Source organism: Pararge aegeria, chromosome 2 (assembly GCF_905163445.1).
Source record: "Pararge aegeria chromosome 2, ilParAegt1.1, whole genome shotgun sequence".
In the NCBI taxonomy this organism is placed as follows: domain Eukaryota; kingdom Metazoa; phylum Arthropoda; class Insecta; order Lepidoptera; family Nymphalidae; genus Pararge; species Pararge aegeria.
Window position 1 is genome coordinate 18065948 of NC_053181.1, and position 19683 is coordinate 18085630.

Consider the following 19683-nt stretch of genomic DNA (forward strand, 5'->3'; position numbering starts at 1 on the left):
TTCTAATAAATTTGCAATAACGAAACGAAAACGTCATTGTCATAATGCAAATGCGCCATTTCTGACATTGATATACGTCATTTAACTCTTTGTTTACAAATTGCGTCGTCCACGTTTTTCTTTTCTAATAATTAGAATAAACACGAACACAAAATGGCTCAGGGCAAAATGAAAGTCAAAAGCAAGGTGCCATCAGGTGCCAAATCTAAGGTGAAAAAGGCTAAAGGTAAAGCTGTGACGAAGCGAATTAATGCGCCAGTGAAAAGCAAAACCAAAGCGCAGGCTGTTGAACGTAACAAGATGAAGGCTACAGTGACGAAAATGGTGAACGCAGCAGCAGAACAGCAACTTAGGGCTTTAGCGAAAGATACTCCACAGCTTTCCGAGGCTCAAAAGCGAGTGGCCAGCGCACCCACAGCACCTGCACCCGCGAAGTGATATAACCTCAAATAACAGGCGCTACAAGATGTATGTAGACGAACCTGTGCCTTTGTTGTTAGTTGTTAAGTTTGAACTCTATGAATATAACTACGCTACACTGCGCCACAGTTTATAAAAGAGTTTTCGTGCATGCATCATCTAGACAGCATAGTTATATGCTATTGGGGCAAAGAAAGAACCCCAGGCTCCGTAGGTAAGGGTACTTTACTCTACCCATAATTACTCCACAATTAATCTAAAAAGCTTTGTTAGTCCTCTGTGACAATCGTAACTATTGTGATGACTGTGACAAGGATTCTTTATTTGAAAATTGAATCCTACAGCGATGGAACTGTAGTCCATTTTTTCTAACCTGTTTTGCCTACCAATGATCTTTTTATTAATTTTAAGTGTAATGTATGCTTAAAAAACAGATAAAATATCCAAGTATTTAAAACCAAACAAAATCTAAGGGGTATTCTATAAAAGTATTTTTTTAACAATTTAACATACTTTGAATATTAAAATTTGATTAAACACATAATTTCATATATAAGACTTAGAATTTTTGGAAGCACAGTGTGGTATATGCATGCTAAAGTGCATTTCAACTTTTTATTTAGTAGAAAATCATCTAGTTTATGTGTCAAGTATAAACCAAACTGTTGTTAAAACATATAAAAAAATCAATTCACTACCCCTTAATATAGTTTTAATTCAGCCAGATTTAAAGAAACCAATGCATAGTATATAATTAATTAAATGGAGACAAAGTTGATTCTTATTTAAGAACATCCACTGTTCATGTCCAAAATTTTGGAGAAGCATGGGTCCTATGGGAATGGGAGCATGGGTTTCGGAGAGGCATGGTGGATTGTTGAACCAAGTATATAGTGTTTGGAGTAGGTATGGTATATCTATTAGAGGTCTTTTCACCCTGTATTATATTCCTTTTATATATGTTATGATAAAACTCTGTGTAACAAATTCACAATATTGGAAGATATAATGCTAATTTTAAGTATTAAATGTTGTAATTATAGTTTTTATTTGTGTATTTTTTATTTCTCTTTAGTTATTTGTAGACTATTGTATGTATAGGTTTATAATAAATATAGTTCCATTAAAAATACTCAAATTGTCAAAGAAGAAGTTCCCTCAATTTCTCAAAGAAGCTTTTACCAAATTAAAATGACCATCTGGGGTGAAGTTGGTTTACTTGGAACCATCAAAATTCATTTTTAATTGGCGGAGTAACCAAGTAACATATATACAAATAAAAAATAATTCATCTGAATTGAGAACCTACTCCTTTTTTTAAAGTCGGCTGAAAATACACAAGTTGGTCTAGTGTTTATTAAGCATGTTAGACTATGCCTTGCGAGGGCCTAGATTCAATTCTCGGTTTGGGAAAAGCAGTAGGATAACATACCACACTAGCGATCGGACTCTGCTTCGCGAGGGTATCACTGGGCCGAGGTACTTTGTTTTGTAACATGTAAATAATAATTAACACAATACAAATTATACTAAATAAGTACATGCTGAGTTTACACACTATAAGATTTCCAAGGAATCAAAATTGGAGTTGCTAAAATACTGACCGTTGCCAAAGAGCGAGAAAACTGACCGGTCTTCTCTGCGGTTTTAAACGGGAGGTCCTGGGTTCGATGCCCAGCAAGGGTAATTTGAGAATTTTTAACTTCTGAAGTTTCTCTGATGCGGTCTGGCGGGAGCTTTTGGCCGTGGCTGGTTATCAGTCTACCGACGAAGACGTGCCACCAAGATATTTAGCGTTTCGTTACGATATCATGTGTGTTGATGTGGAAACCGATTATGGGTTTATTGTAGCTGCCATACCGGTTAGCCCGTTACAACTTAGCCTGCATGGTAAGTGATTTTACCACGAGGTGAGATTGTAATCAAGGACTAACATGTAGTGAATTGAAAAAAAAATACACTGTTATTCGTACCAGAGACACTAATATGACACACGTGGCGCTTCAAATGGGGAAACGAAAAGGGCGATTTACTTGCTAGATGCTTTGGAGAAGCAAATTGGCCCCGAGCCAGTCTGCGGAATATGGGAGCGCTTACGGACGCTGTGGGCTTAATTCAAAATTCAAAATATTTTTAAATATAATATTTAAATATTTTATTTTTCAAGTAGGCCTTATATAAACACTTTTGAAACGTCAAGTATATCTGTTTGTAGTGACTACCACAGCTTCGGAAGGCAGATTCTACCGAGAAGAAGCCGGCAATAAACTCAGCAGTTGCTCTTTTCTAACATCATTTTACAATTTAACAATCATTGTTCTATCTTGTGTGCGTTGAAAGCGGAACGGCTTGCTTCCAGGCATCTGATCTATGCTGAATATTCAAGGCTTTTAATCTCTTCCTGCCCCACGTTGATGCATAACGGTAGCAATATTTTAGGAAGTATATAATACAATCAGAAGATTTACTCTTCCAGCGAAGAAAAACTTGATGGGAGGTCTAGACAGCGGCATCACAATAGATCGTAACCGGTCGACGTGACACCAGGGACCAGGCGAACCTGAACTGCAATCAGAAGAAGAAGATCCTAAAGTTAATAAAGTTTGTTTATTCAAAGTTAAAGTCAAAAATATCTAATCAAGTAGGCCCATAGGTGGCACTTTTGATTTTTGACAGATTGATTACATGAGAAGTACACGTTAGTGAGATGATGGCGATAACCATATTCGTTAAATTAAAACTAAAGCTACGAGAGTTCCAAACGCGATTTGGTCTAAGAAGAAGCCCACAACAAAGTTAGCCGGGTGTTTTTTTGGTTATCACCATCTCACATTGTCATTTAAAATTATTAGAAGAGCAACCTGGTTAGAGCAATAATTCACTAGTAGTCCTTTATACTATAATAGGACTTTTCTTTAAGGTAATATAACCTAGAGGGGAGTGTCAGAGATGTGTCAGGGATAAATCTGTTTTATTTTAACACTAAAGTTGACTTTATCTACATCGCACTAAAGGATGTGTTACAGTGTACAGATAATAATAGACTCATCACTTGATAAATGAAATAGTTGCCAAGTACTAACTTGTTATTCTAAGTATATCCTATACCGTATACGATAGAGGTACAAAAATAAATATAGGACATTGATGTACCATATAGATATTCGGAATTAAATTAGGTACGTAGTTTACCTGTTTATTATTCGTACGCCCAAATCGATATCGTTAACGAATGCAATTTAATTTATGTGTTGTCGCAGCTGAAACTAATTTAAATTATTAATTAAGTTTTGCGGCTGACATCATTTTACCTGCTAATTAGTGTGAGTAAATGTCGATATAAAATATCTATGTGGGATCAGCTTCATACATGCAGAAAAACAATGGATATCTCAAAGATCTTGTTTAACTCATATTAGCAAGAGGTTTATCTATTTATTTTGCTTGTTTGCCATCAGAAATAGTTCTTGCTATAGTATTGAACTACACATGTTAAATGCACTTCATAGATGCAAAAAAGCATTGCCTATTCAAAAGATCTAATCTTTGGGATATCCCATGCGTGAAACTGTGAAACTCGCTGTTGCCTACGGCTCTGCCCGACTTTTTTTACTTACATCATTGTTTTGGAGGAGAAGTATCCTATGTGCGGCAAAATTCCGGCAATATCGGCTTAGCTTCGTAGCTTCGTGCCTAGATAACATTCATTTTTTAATTCTCCGGAAACTTTACCCTCGTGCATTCATATGAATATGCTACTCTGTATCACAGCTAAGTTTTTTTTATAGTAATAAATAATAATATGCAATGATAGCCTAGTGGTTAGGTTTTCGGCAACTTTTCGGGAGTAATGTGCGTTTTAAATAGAAGCAATTTATAAATCAACAATTTAAAGGTAAGGAGAACATCGTTAAGAAACCTCCATTACCGAGAGTTTTCCGTTCTCAAACCCATTATCGGCACTCTCTTGCACGATTCTCTTCTCAGATTGAAAAGGGTTTCGGCCTTAGTTCGGCGCTGTACAAGTGCGATTGATGGACTCTACACGCCTTTGAACATTATGCAGAACTCTCAGGCATGCAGATTTCCTTACGATGTGTTCCGTCACCTATGAAGCAAGTGATATTTTATAAATTGAACTTTGAAAATTTGGAGTTGCGTACTTGAATTCGAACTCAGCACACCGAAAGTGAAGTCTTAATCCTACCGACTGCGCATTCACCACTAGCACTAAGACTCTTCATTTTATAAAAATCAACTATGAAACATAATCACAAGTAATTAATTTTGAATTATCATCAATTATTTAATAGAATAGGATATATTTATTGATATGTAATACTGCTAATACCCTTATAAATGTGTATTATTTGTATTTTTTTTAATTATATATTTATGTATGTTATGAATATATATATATTTTGTGAATATATATATATATATATAGATGTTTTCATCACCATTGAAGTAAGAGATAAATAAATTGCTTGTATTTAAAACGCACATAACTCCGTAAAGTTGGAGATGCGTGCCGAGGATCGAACTCGGTGCCCCGAAAGGAAAGCCGAAGCCCTAGCCACTAGGCTATCATTGCATCTCATCTCATATCATATCTTGCTCTATAGTGGGCCGATAATGCGTTTGACCCATTATCGGCCCACTTCGTAGAAAAGTCTAAGAATCGCGGGTTTTTTCACGATGTTTTCATCACCATTGAAGTACCTAAGTAATGAATAAATTGCTTCTATTTAAAACGCACATAACACCGAAAAGTTGGAGGTGCATGCCGAGGATTGAACTCGGTCCCTTGAAAGGAAAGCCGTAGCCTAACTACTAGGCTATCACTTAACCCCTTCTCACTCTGGGAGGAGACCCGTGCCCTGTATACGCTGGAAATGGGTTGATATGATTATGATGAGATAGATTGGAACGGTGTAAATGGACTTTTAAAATATCCCATTGACGTCTAAAACACGATGCTTGTGTGATTTGCAGTCTCGTAAAGTACTAAAAAACATGCTAAAAACTAAAACACAAAATTAGTTACAAAGCTGGACCTTAAAAGATTATATCCTAAATTAACCAAACCGTGTATTGAACCCGGAATCTGTTGCATGCAGCTTTCGAGTCCGAGGTGGTTAATCGCCACTGACGACGCTGCCTCAGGGGGTTTGTCAAATTGCTTACAATTTGCGCCTCCGAAGAAAGCCTTGATTCAAAGTAAGTACTCAATAATCGAGAAATTCCAGAACCATCTTGAATTGGTACCTACAGTTGTGGCAAAGTAATAAGTGGCATTTCGTTAAAATAGTGTGTGTATAGATAATTTTAATAATATAATATTATTAAACGAGTATTTGTTTTTTGTTTGTTTAAAAACTTTATTGCTGTGTGCAATAAAGTTTTCAAACAAATATTATAGCAAAGTTAAAACTTACACAAAATAAAATTTGAATTGAAAATGGGGCGTGCAAAGGCGTTCTTATCGCTAAAGCGAACTCTCCCAGACAACCTTTTCTGTTAGGAAAATAAGGATCGGGTTTAATTTCAAAAGAATTTTTTATTTTTTATAGTTAATAATTGATGGCCCAAGCAGCTAGCTCACCTAATGAAGGAAACCTAACGGTGAAGGAAAACATCGTGAGGAAACCTGCATGCGTGGGAGTTCTCCATGTTCTCAAAGGCGTTTGAAGTCCAAAAATTCGCACTAGGGGCAGCGTGGTAAACCACGAGCTCAATCCTTCTTCCCAGGTTATGGCTTGATATATTTACATATAATATAATATAAGTTTATCATTATAATATAAACACAGTAGTGTATTGACTCTTTTCAATGAGGGAGGATGCCTGTGCCATGCAGTGAAACATGAACATGAACAAAAATGCTGTGAATTGTTTTTTTCATTATGAAATAAAACTTTTTGTGTCTAGTTGATGTAACAATGCCCTTTTTTTACTAACGACGGACAAAGCAATGCTTAAGTAAGCAACGCCTGATGAAAGAAGATTCCTAGGCATACATTTACCTTTCACCAATCGATTTTCACAAGGCAACTAATATAAACAAGCTTGTCTATGGTCCTTGCCACAAGGTGTGTTATTTTGTGTTTGTGTTTTCCTATTTTTCATTTTTCGTATTGATTTAAGGTTATCGGCGCGCTTTCCAAACATAATGAAATGTCAAGTACGGAAATAATCAATGTCAATGTCAGTGAACTTTGCGTCATCTGTCAAAGTAACTTTTCACACAAAATAATGTAATATCATTCACTTGAAGAAGTGAATGATATTACATTATTTTGTGTATACAACCTTCGCTGAGGTCACATTTTTTATTGACTTTAACCTGCAACAAGACTAGGGTCTGCCTATCGGGCCCTTTGGTGTGTCCAATCTAAGGATTGAAAAAAGGCTATTAAAAAATAAAATTTAATTATTTTCATGTGTCAAGTGTCAATTTACGACTCACCTAAACTTTACGATCCGCCAAATAGGTATTTTTTGTAACTTTAGACGGCGCCTAACGTCGTTATACATAACATTAGAGTTCGTAAAACGGTTGCGTGAAAAGGATCATTTATCTGTTAATATGCAGGTTCATATTTGGATGTCTGTTGGCTAAGGCCAGGCAAAGATCGCTAATAAACAATAAGGTTGGGTATTGTGTAGTCTTCTTCGGCCCTTATATTTCTGTTTTCCTTGTATAGTTCATCTTGCGGTGTTGCAGGTTCAAATAAACAGTACAAATAAATAGGTACTTTAATAAAAAAACATAAAAAGGGGAATGTGGATAATAATCATATTGTTTTAAATAAACTGCAACAAAAACACGCAACAGGCATTCTGAGAGTAAGTAAGTACCCACCTAAATCGATTCGGCAATCTTTATTTTCGGGCCGAGATTAAATTTTTTTCTGAAGTCACTTCACTGTAATTCGGTGAAGTTTGAGGCTTTTTATTTTGAATTATATCGCATGCTGTGTATGTGGGTATGGGTAACATATTCAAGGCGGTGTCGCACGGTGAGTGAACGCGCTTTTAGGGATGCCTCGCTTCATTCATATCGATTTTATCGCCTCTACCGAAACTTTAAGTTCAGCCATTTTGATATCCCACTGGCAACGTTTGATATTTCATAATTCTACGGCGGAGTACATAGTCATCTCTATCCTTTATAAAAGGCTATTTACTTATAATTAAAATTGCTAAAGGAATTATTAATTGTACCATAGAGATTCTTCTGCTTTCGGGGAGTGTAGCAAATTGAGCTTAATGTTCATTGTATATCATGAAATCCCGCGAAGTAACTCCTGCTTGTATCCAATAAGTATATTTACGTAAAAACACGTCTTACGTTGCTTTTATGTTACGCGGTTGAAAAAAAAAAATTAACTAACACAGTTGAGTCTTACTCAACATCTAGCATCTAGATCTAGCGAAGATTTTACAATGAATAACATTGTAAAGTCTTCGCTAGATCTATTTGGTGTGGAGTAAGGATTGAAGAAATTATAAATTACACCGTACAGATTCTCCTGCTTCTCGGGGTACATATTGTACATTTTTCATAGTATAATGTGGAGCAAGATCTGCATATCATTAGTTATAACATTGCTAAAAAATTTGGTACTGGCGACAAAACAGTTATGACCCATTTGAAAAATGTTGGGTACACAATAAAGATCAATTAATTTGGGCTCACTGAGAGAAACCTCATGCGCGTACTCATTTGCTATTCTTTATTGAGAAGTAATGAAACCGAACCGTTTCCGAAAAGATTGATAACTGGTGATGAAAAGTGTATTATTTACGACAAGAACGTGCTGAAAAGGTCCTAGTCAAAGGTCGGTCAGACTTCACAGACTGTGCCGAACCGGGGTTAACTCACAATGAGGTGATGCCGAGCATATGTTGAGATTGGAAGAGATTGGAAGGGCATACTACAAGGAAGTTTAAAACTTCATAATGATTAATGCCATCAATTTGGATTTCTACTACCAACAACTGATGAGATTAAAGCAAGAAATTGAGAGAAAGCGGCCGGAATCGATCAATAGAAAAGGTCATCACGACAACGCTAGACAACTTACATCTTTAGCCACTCAGCAAAAATGAAGAGAGTTTGGCTGGGACTGCTGGGAGGTGGTAATGCCTCGGCCATATGGCCCCGACCTTGTAAATAAAGATTTCCAACTGTTTCGGTCCTTCAGAGTCCTACAGAGTTCTTTTTTCTCTTAGTTCAGGACTATTAAGAGTGCCATAACTACTTGTCCCGTATTTTTGGTCAGAATTCCCAAGATTTCTACAGCAACGGGATCATGACACGAACAAAATTGTGCATCCTACTAATATTATAAATACGAAAGTATGTATGGATGGATGGATGGATGAATGTTACTCTTTCACGCAAAAACTACAGAACCATTTTGTCTGAATTTTGGAATGGAGATAGATTATATTAGATTCCCGCAGGATTCATGAAAAACCAAAAAACCGCGTACCTAGCCGCGGACAACAGCTGGTCCATCATATATCATTTATATAGTATAAAAAAAATTTGGCAAAAAATGTTTTGAGTTTCATATATTTGGTTGGGGAAAAAGTTTTTTTCAATACAAAGAAACTTTTTCCCCAACCTATTATTTCAAGTCCGACGTTTAAAGTGTAGCTGGCGAAATTGGCCTTATAAAAATGTTACTGTGCTAAGTTAGTAACATGCATTTAATATGTCTTCTGGACATTGGAGTTATCCCGGTATTTGAAGAGAAATGTGAGCCTTACTCACAAGAATTACCTACTTCAGAGGTGAGGTCTTTGCTTTCCCTTCGCGATTCTAAGTTCAAGTCTTCCATCATTCACCTTTTCAAATTAAAAATCAAATTTATATGAATTTAATTGTGCTTTTTAATAATTGTGTAATTTAGGTTAACTTCGTTCAATTTACAAAAAAACTGTAGTTGATAAACATCAATATATTATCTGTTTGAAAGTTGAACTCTGGTAAGCCCATATTTGCGGCACATTTTGACAACACCTCGGGCTTGTATTCTTCTAAGTGTCCCCACTTAGAAGACTACAAGCCCAGTTTCTGTCCCTGGTAGGGAGAATTTGGAAATTAATAATTTTCGAATTTCGAGAGGGAAGCTTCGGCCGTTGCTAGTTAACGACATATGTACCGACAAAGCGGTACGATACCACGTAGAAACTGATGAGCGGTATGGGCTTTATATAACTGTCTTACACTTTACCAGGTTATCCCGCTCTTAGATTGCATTGCATGTATTGCAGTTAAGGGCCTACTTATATTGAAATCATTAATATCCTGTAACAGTCCACTGCTGGACCACGGGGTTATCCTGATGCAAGGGCTTGTCCATAATCACCAGGTTGAGCAAACAAATAGGTGATGGCAATAGATGGCAGTAGTAAAGGAGGAAAAAAAACATCGATGTCGATATTGCAAACTAAAATATATCCGAAAGACCGCCACTGGCCCGAAAGCGGCGTAGTGGGCATCAAGGGAAGCGGGGAGGTGATGCGCCGATTTCTCCGAATAAGATTAATAAATGCAAGCGGGCGGGGGACGTTGCGGCTAATGACACGACGCTGCAGATATTTTTTATCGCGAATTTAAAACAAACTGGTTGCGGCGGTAGCTGGACCCCTCCTCCCCCTCCCGCCTCCCCCTTTCCCCCTGTCCCCGCGAGCTCGCAGGCTCCCGTGCGCGGGCGCAAACGACCGTCGCACCAATTGTCACACCTACTTAGAGCTTTTGTTACGTAAATAGGTTCTCGTCACACGCCTCGATTTTCCTGGTTGTCTCTGTATAAATGTTCAAGTTATCTGTCTATCTCTAGGTTATTAGATGTACCATGTTTTGTTTTAAGCATTAATACATTATAACAGTTTACTGTTGGACTAAAAGCCTATCGCAACGGGATGGCTTGCCCAAAGTCACCACGCTGGGTAGACTGATTGGTGATCACAGTAAATGGTAGTAGTATTACAGAGGATAGTTCTGCCCGTTCTCCGTTCCATTCTATGAGTCCCCTCGTACGACACCCACGGAAAAAGGGGGGGGGGGTGGTGACAGCTCTATTCTGAGCCGTCACCAGGCGGTCCATTGGTTCAATATAACTGCAATACTTCTAACCGTAACCACAAAAGACTGCATAACCTTACCACCAGGTGAGATTGCAGTCAAGGGCTGACTTCTTGTGGTAAATAAAATTGAGACAAAGTATATAAACGTCTATTTTAAGAGAGTCATTAAAGGATGAATTTAAAGAAGTTAAAATAATGACCGTGCATAGTTAATACATATTTGAAAAATATAACATTTCAAAAGAAAATGGACTCTATAAAAGTAAAAATAAACTCGTTGTGCAGTTAACCAGGCTAAATTAAATTGAGAATTCATTCAAGGGAAATTGTATATTATTTCATAACATGAAATATTTGAGATGTCTCGGAATAAGTTCATAATTTATACAAAACGTAAGCTTAAAGAAAAATCTTATTATAATATGAAGGATAACTTAAACGATAAAAATGATAGGTTTGCTCTTATTTATACTTAATTTGCTCTAACTTCTTAGCTAAATATTAATTAACTGTTAGATGGTTATAACAAAAATTACACGGCTAAGTTTGTTGTGGGCTCTTTTGAGTAAACATTATACTCGTATATCTATGAAAGCATCATAAGCGTCTGTGATAGGACTGCACTAATAAAGAACATTTGAATTTGATAACTTTAAAAAGGAATGATAAATAAATTCAAAGTAAAGTCCAGTTAACAGAGATGCAAATACGACTGGTTATTAGTAAGATATCAGTCTGTCAGATGGTCGGAGCGAATGCAAAAAGATTTCCGACTCGATTCAAACTGAACTAGTTGGAGTAACGGTGCAGGCTTGCATCTCGAAAAACCGTTTTATCAGGTTATTAGGAAAAAGTTGATTGAATAGTGATGTTAACCGTCTCTTTATCTAGGAATAGATGTTACTTGTACATAACGTTAACGTAATGTTCTGTATACTATACTAATATGATACATAGGACCGATTATTTTTGTTTGTTTGTACGTAATATTCTACGACCGATTTTAATATTCCTGTTACCAATAGAAAACTAAATTTTCATAAAGTTAATTGCAATAGTTTTACCTCAAGTAACAAAATATAAAAAAGCACATCCTTCTACAGAACTGGAGAAAGCTATGTCTGGACTTATACTTATAAAGATTTCAGAATTACATGAAAATTAGATCTTGATAAAAATAAAAATGCGAAATGCGAAAAGTGATAATAAAGTCAAAGTCAAAGTCAAATATTTTTTTGACATAGGAGTGAGTTGATGGCGATAAATAAATTCTTAAAACTAAAGCTACGAGGGTTCCAAACGCGCCCTGGTCTAAGAAGAAGCCCACAACAAACTTAGCCGGTTGTTATTTTTTTTTTGTTATCACCATCTCACATTGTCAATAAAACGCAGTAGTAAACTCAATTTCGCAATTAAAGTATTTGTAGATGTTTATAGTGTTCGGAAAATTAAAGGTGAAAAAATATCTCATTCTACGAATAATGGTGGTTCACTTTGGTGGTAGGCTTCAGCCTTGGTTAGTTACCTACCTACAGACGAGTATTTGTCGTCAAGAGGTTTAGCGTTCCGGTACAATGTCGCGTGAATACCGATTAGGGGTTGAGTTTAATATAACTGACAACACCCACTTTGCGTATAACTAAGAGTAAGGATTCTTGTAATATTTTTTTCAAAAGCTGAGAATTTTGTCATATCAGCTCTCAAAATTTTATTCAAAAAAGTGATTAAAATAAACGCTTAAAATATAAAAGTTTATCAAAGCGAGGTAGGACTTTGTTCTAGTGAAACTAATAATATTTTAAATGCAACTCGATCTTCAGCGGTTATTCCAGTAAACAGATGTCTATACGCCATCTATGTTAACATAGCTGGAAATACAACTAGGATAACATTCGGTTTTATGCTCTTACGTAAAAGCTGCGCTCTGGATGGGTAAAGCTCTTTTCACACTATCATATTCTACTCCAGTGAGTAGTAAATTGTAAGATGCTAAAATACAAATGCGTGAAGACTCATCGGTGGTGTAATTCACTTAGCAATATGCATTGTTAAGTTATTTAATACGTACGTATACGTAGAAATACATTAATAGACACAGGGCAAAGTTGCTGGAAAGAGACGCATCGGTCGCAAGAGGAGGTTGCGCAATATTAGGGAGTGGACTGGGATGGCGAGTGCCGCCCAACTGTTTAGCCTCGCGAGAGAAAAGGAAAATTATCGAAAACTGACGGCCAACCTTCACTAGTAGGAGAGGCACCTAAAGAAGAAGAATATACACTTAGGTATATTTGGCAAAGCATTAAGATACATTAAATACTATTCATTAAGTAAGTTATTATTTCAGTAACGGTCGATTCGGTGATGGCAGAACCGGTTGTCTAAACTTCTCCTCTTCCCATGGGTGTTGCCGGAAGCGACTAAAGAAAAGGGGAGAACGGACAGCATCGTCATAGAAAACATAACTAAGAAACTTATGTATCTACTTTTAAATGAGTATTTTTGTTTTTTTAAGGTGAAAAAAAGACATTCTGGATCTTTCAGACTAATTGCTTGTTGTCGTGCTTAACATCTGTTTATATTTATATATATATATATATATATTTCTATGTGGTTCTATTGTATCGTTTGATAATTTTATATATATTTTATTTTACTTTATTTTTCCGTATACACCCTCCACCCTCTCCTTGTCAAGTTTACTACGCATCTACTTAAAATTTCCCAGCAAATCTGTGACGCCTATAAAGGCTATACCTGAAAATCAGCGCTCCAGTTGTCAAATACTGCCGCATCATGCTGAGGTGGCAGCCTTTTCAGCTGAATAACCTTTCGATAAGGCATGTAAGGATGTAATATAGTGTATAAGTAGTTTTAATGTATTTAGGAATTAGTTTTCATTGGTTTACTTAAGTGTGGGAGCTGAATAAAGTTTATTATTATTATTATTATTTTTAATATTAAAACTTATGCCTCTAATAATAACACGGGGCTAGCTTTCTTTAATCAAATAACAGCTAAAATTCTGTTCCCAGTTGTAGAACCAAATAATAGTGCTTTTGTCTCTTAATATAAAGTCCCGAAATAGGTGTGCGTTCCTGATTTTTTTTAATAAAATCACTGTCTCCTAAAAACAACGTTGTGCACAGGAAACAAAGCTCGATCACAATTAAACATGAGTTCTACTTCTTGAGTTAAACATGCCTTATTTTCTATTTATACAGCAATAATGGAATTAAAGTAATGCTTTCCGAATTAGGTAGTGTAGGTAAATACTTTGTAGCACGTAGCAACATTAATTTTATATGTATAATAAATAAGGTAATTATACTTTAATATCTGGCAACATTGTTTATAAGAAGATATTTCTTGTTAGACCTAGCTACACTTGTCCATTTGAACCTCCGATCATCAATCAGGGGCCTTAATATCTATTAAATTCTAATGACGTAAAAATTAACGGTATTTTTATATGGAGATTTTCAAATTTACGTCAAAGAATGCAGAATGAGAATCTATGTGAATCCGAATTACACATTTAACTTTAATTGCTCTATTGATTTGTATATTTTTTTTTCTGTGATTTACAATAAGTGTATGATATATACTGCACTTTTTAAATGGCGGAGCGTGTGAAAAACACTTAGTTACTTTTCCGAAATTATTACATGGTTATTTTAAGAACTTTATAATAATTTTAAAAAATTTATGGTTTATTTCTCCGGGTTTTTGGAATTAACTTTTTAAGGTACCGACATGCTGTTACAATACGTATTTTCAAAACAATTATGGATGCTAGACTATACATCATAATTTGCTACATTAAAAACCTTCCAATATTTTAATAACTTACCTATTTCAACTCATTCATTCATTCTGTTTAACTTATTTATTATCAACTCAACTCAACCGGCTTCAAGAAATATAGTTGCAGACAACAAGAGTTTGACAAAAAAAGAGTTATTTTTTCAAGTAAAAACTTAACATGCAAGGTCACTTCAATTACAATGCCTCAAACCTTATTATTATAGACCTTATTGCATATATTGATAAATAAGGAAAATCGTAAATTTCCAAATACATATAACAAAATACCGAATTAAATCTTTGAGGTCTCTCATTAACTTCAAAGTTATCGTTCAAGAAATATCCTCATACTAAGGACCACATTAACAATTAAAGAGCTTGTGTATGAATTGCTCTAACTTATTCTCATTATTTGGTAATCTGCAAAACACCAACGCCTCTCACAAGACTAAAAATTTAACTGATAATAAGTGTCGTCATTGTGCCGAAGAGATTGCTGACTTAAAAAATTTGGTTATGAAATGTCAAAAATTAAACTTAGAATGCCCGATTTTATTAACAGATTTACAAAGTCTTTGTGACAAAGAAGTGCAGTTTACTAAAATTAAATATTTTTAAAGAACCTGTGTGCTACAATGCTATCTATAAATATAGTCTCTAGTCAGTAAATAATTATTACAATAGGAAAATTATAATAATTATTTACTGTGTGTAAGTTATATAGCTATAAGTACTATATATCTGGGGCCTTGAAACGAATAAAAAAAAATATTTTTAGACGGCCTATTGGCGCAGTGGGCAGCGACCCTGCTTTCTGAGTCCAAAGCCGTGGGTTCGATTCAAAATGTGTGAAATGGAAAAATGTTTGTGTGATGAACATGAATGTTTTTCAGTGTCTCTTATTATAAGTATTTATTTATATTATTCATTAAAATATTCATCAGCCATCTTAGTACCCATAACACAAGCTACGCTTACTTTGCGGCTAGATCGCGATGAGTGTACTGTCGTAAGTAGTATATTTAAGTAGTTATATATTTTTCCCCTAAATATTACGTCCCACAGTTTACCCAAGGCTCTATAGGTTAAACGGGTCAGATGACAAGTGCCCCGTGGGGCAGCCTCAATGATTTATGTATGTTTCCTCGTACTGCGGGGGAGCATGCGGAAGACTGCACGTTTACTACCTATTGGTAGAGTTGCCATAGCTCCTAGGAACCAAAACAGGATGATGCAAAACACGACCAGCGTCGTTTTAACTACACCATATACTACGCATAGTATGTATGTGTAAGAAATCTCAATTGTAAACACCATACCGTATCAAAGTATCAAAGTATAATAATAACATTAATTATAAAAATCTTTATTTCAGGCATAGCCCATAGTTACATATATTTATTTAAAAATTACAAAAATAAAAAAATCTAAAATAAAAAAATTAAAATGCAATATAATTTTGAAAAAATAAAGTAAAAAAAATAAAATTATTTTTAATTTATTTAGTATAAAATTTATTTTTTCGCTCTGTTATATTCATATTCTTCAATACCGTTTTTTGCCGAATTTCTACAAATTACTAGTTCAATATGACCTCTCATGTTGAGGTTGTAATTTGTAGAAATTCGGCAAAAACTGTGACAGGTAGTAATAAGGGACAGGATGGTCAAATACGGTGACAGTCCCGGATACGCGGGACGTATGGCAGCTCTACGTATTGCCCGTGCCGTGTCATACTAGAACAAATCTATTGTTGTACTCCATGAATGGCGCAACAAATATTATCGATGGTTGCGACGAGAGGAAATATTAATACTGTATTTTTTTTATTATAGCGCTGTGTTCAATGACAGTTTTTAGTCAATACATATTTGATAATTTAATGTATGTTCACAAAAATATATCTAAATTTAAGAGAAAATGTGACGCCAATAATTTTAACATTAGAAGCTAAAACGAACTTGCAGTGCAATATACTAGAGTAAATAAAAAAAGTAATTCATTTACAGGAAATTAATATAGTATACAATAATTTACCACTTGATATCTTGGAGGTGTCTCTGAAAAAGTTCAAAGTTTGTATTAAACGTAAGCTCATACATAAGTCATATTATAGTATTAAGGATTACATAAACTATAAAAATGCTTGGGTGTAAATTATTGCTCTAACCATGTTGGCTCTTTAATAGTTTTAAATGACAATGTGAGATGGCGATAAAAAAAAACGCGCGTGCGCGTTTTGTAACCTTCGTAGCTTTAGTTTTAAGTTGACGAATTTAGTTATCGCCATCAACTCACTACTATGTCATATTTTACATGTAATGTACGCATCAAAAGTGCCATCAATGTGCCTATTTGAATATAGAAATATTTGACTTTGACTTTGTCTTATAACCGGGCGTCCCCGGTTCGATTCCTGGCCGGTGCAATTTGGGAATTTATAATTCTTAAAATTTCCCTGGGCTGATTAGACAGATTAATTGGGTGATACTTGTAACAAGTGTAATGATGGATGATGCAATGATGCAATGGCGTTGTTGGAGGCTTCGGCTGTGGCTTAGACCGACAAAGACGTGCCTCTAATCCATTTAGCCCCCTAAGTTGTCGCGTGGAAACCGATTAGGGGCATGGGTTTAATATAACTGCCTAACTATAACAGGTTAGCCCGTTACCATCTTAGACTGCATCATAGCTTACTAGCTGGTGAGATTGCAGTCAAGGCTTAACTTGTAGTGGAATAAAAAAAAATATTAATGTCTTCCCATATTGATCATCCCGGACACATTCAACTAACAAATGAGGTAGCTCACATACTTCACAATTTGGCGAATTCATTACGAATGCAACTTGTGAGCTTATTTATTCATAGACCTATTGACGTGACTTATTAGTAATAAAAATAAGAAACGTGTATTTCAGATATAAATTGTATTCTTATTTATTTTATTTATAACCTTGATTACGAGTCTTAAATGAAATTATATATTCATATTTATAAAATACTACATCCATTACACGGTATAATTATAAACACATTTTTATTTATAACTTTTATTACGAACGCCGCGTCGCGTCGTCATTAAAATTTTGCATAAAGTCACGTCGTTACGCGTTGATGTCTTTTATATACGCTCCCAATTATGCCCGTGCGATGATAAAGATCTTAATTAAAATTTAATTTATAAAATTTCTGAATAATATGATGTTTTCTCTTTTTGTGTTGGTAATTTAAAATCATTTTTCGGGGTCAATAAGAAAATATCCCTTACCTGAAAACGCTGTTGACCTCTAGGGAGGTCATAGCGATAAGAGCTTTGACCTCTCTATTTAGGCGATAGTTATACGAGCTGTCTTAAGTGGTAGGCCAAAATCTTTCAGATCATAGACCTCTAAGCTTAGCCTGCTTACCTACGGGGTTCGATTCATTGGTGGTTTACGTTTTCTTTTTTCAGAGATGGCAGAACTGACATGTATACAAAATGGCACGGTACTTAGACCGCGATTATCAGACAGATGCGAGATGATGTGAGATAATTCAGATTCTACCAGTTCTGATATTTTTATAAAATTTCATATAAAAATATCAGAACGTATTCCACCGTAAAGGAAATATTAACATATTGTAATTGTAAATAATATTTCCAGTGTGGAATACGTTACTCAGATCAGATCCGCTTAGCACACTTACTCGTATTTACACGGTGCACTTGTCGTACACGGTACAACAATGGCCCAGTTTATCTGTCCAATGTATTTTAGGCTAGAAGAAGAAGCATCCTATATCGAATGTCAGAATCGCTGATGCGGCGTTATCAATTAAATTAATTGTAGTTGTTCCATGCAGCAAATGTTCAATAAGGTACTCAATTTAATCCTTCCAGTTTTCTAAATGCACATAATAATATTTTCATTTTTATCGCGGGTGTAGTAATCATCAGTTTTTTTTAATTTTGCTTGAGTTACTGTAGATCGGATGCGTTGACAGCTTGGTTGGAGAGGTGATAGCTTAGATGAAGCGGTGATAGCTCAGTGGTTCTTCTTCTTCTTTCTCTGGGCTTGTCTCCGTACTTGGTCGGCCAGAACCTCCCGTTGTACGTAGTGCCACTGGTACGGCTCCCCGCTGGGTCACTCCAGCCAGCCGAGCTCACTCCAGAAGCTTAGCAGGCGGCCCAGGTCGCCAAGTGCTTCAGAAAGTGATGCTGGGGAGCCAAGGTATGCTGCGCGTTGTTCTGCTACTCCTCTACATTGGAGCAGTTCGTGAGTCGGTGTTTCATTTGCCTCCATGCATGCCCTGCACTGAGGACTGTCGGTTTTACCTAAAATGAAAAGGTGTTTGTTTAGTGAGCAATGCCCTGTTGTCATGAGCTCAGTGGTTAGGACCTCGGCTGTGAAAAGTTTAAGGCGCCTCGAAAGTTATTTCGAGGGTCCTTACACTTTTGTGAGTTATGTGCATTTCAAGAAATTGAATTTGCTTTAACGGTGAAAAAAAACATGGTGAGGAACCTTCATGGGGCATCCACTCTGAGGGACTTTTCCATGATGTTCCCAAAGGCGGGTGAAGCCCACCAACCACACTGGGTAATGGCGTGGTAACAACGGCTTAAACCCTTCCCATCGTGGAAGGTGCTCAGTGCCTTTTAGTGGCCGGTAATCTATATATTTAAAATTGACGGATCGGGCTGAAATTTTGCACACAGAAGTATTTTTGCAAATTATAACCCTATGATGGTTAAATGAGGGATGTAAGTTTGTATAAAATCCTTTTTTTTATTAATTTATTTGTCAAGTTACATCCATGAAACTATGATTTTAAGTTTTGTGATTAAAAATAAAAAAAAACATGTTTCACAAATTTTAAAAATTCCAACTCCAAAGGCATTAAATAGGGTATAATTTTTTTTAAAGTTTCTGATTTTTTAAGTAATTTTTGTTCATATTTTTCAATTAGTAGCAAGACTTTTTTTTCAAACTTTCGTAGTTAAAATTTACTAAATCAAAGTTTGAATTTAACGTGAGCGAAGCCGTGAGCTAAGCCGAAGCCTCAAATAAGTTAGTGGATTGATATGATTGATTGATAATACACAGGTTTGCAACAGTATAGGTACCGCAAATTCAGCCAATAACAACAACAATAAAAGGGATGATTGCAATGTGATAATACCGTTCGGTCCCTTAAGAGTCATGGAATGAATTTTTCACGCAACCCTTGAAATTCCGTTTTATGCCCTTTAGGTGGGTACTTTCCATTGAGTATGTACATTCAGAGCAGTCGTGTTGAACGACTATTAAACACACGCGACCGAAAATCATATCATAGAAGTGATTTTGAAAGGACACGTTACGCGTTTAATTGAA

The 19683-nt window shown here is 35.6% G+C and overlaps 1 protein-coding gene across 1 annotated transcript; it reads left to right on the forward strand.

Annotated features, from left to right (window-relative positions):
- The first annotated feature begins 85 nt into the window (after positions 1-85).
- On the forward strand, positions 86-1469 carry LOC120634441. The gene has a single exon (XM_039905012.1). The coding sequence runs from the start codon at positions 154-156 to the stop codon at positions 436-438; it is 285 nt and encodes a 94-aa protein (XP_039760946.1). The 5' UTR covers positions 86-153; the 3' UTR covers positions 439-1469.
- Positions 1470-19683: the final 18214 nt, after the last annotated feature.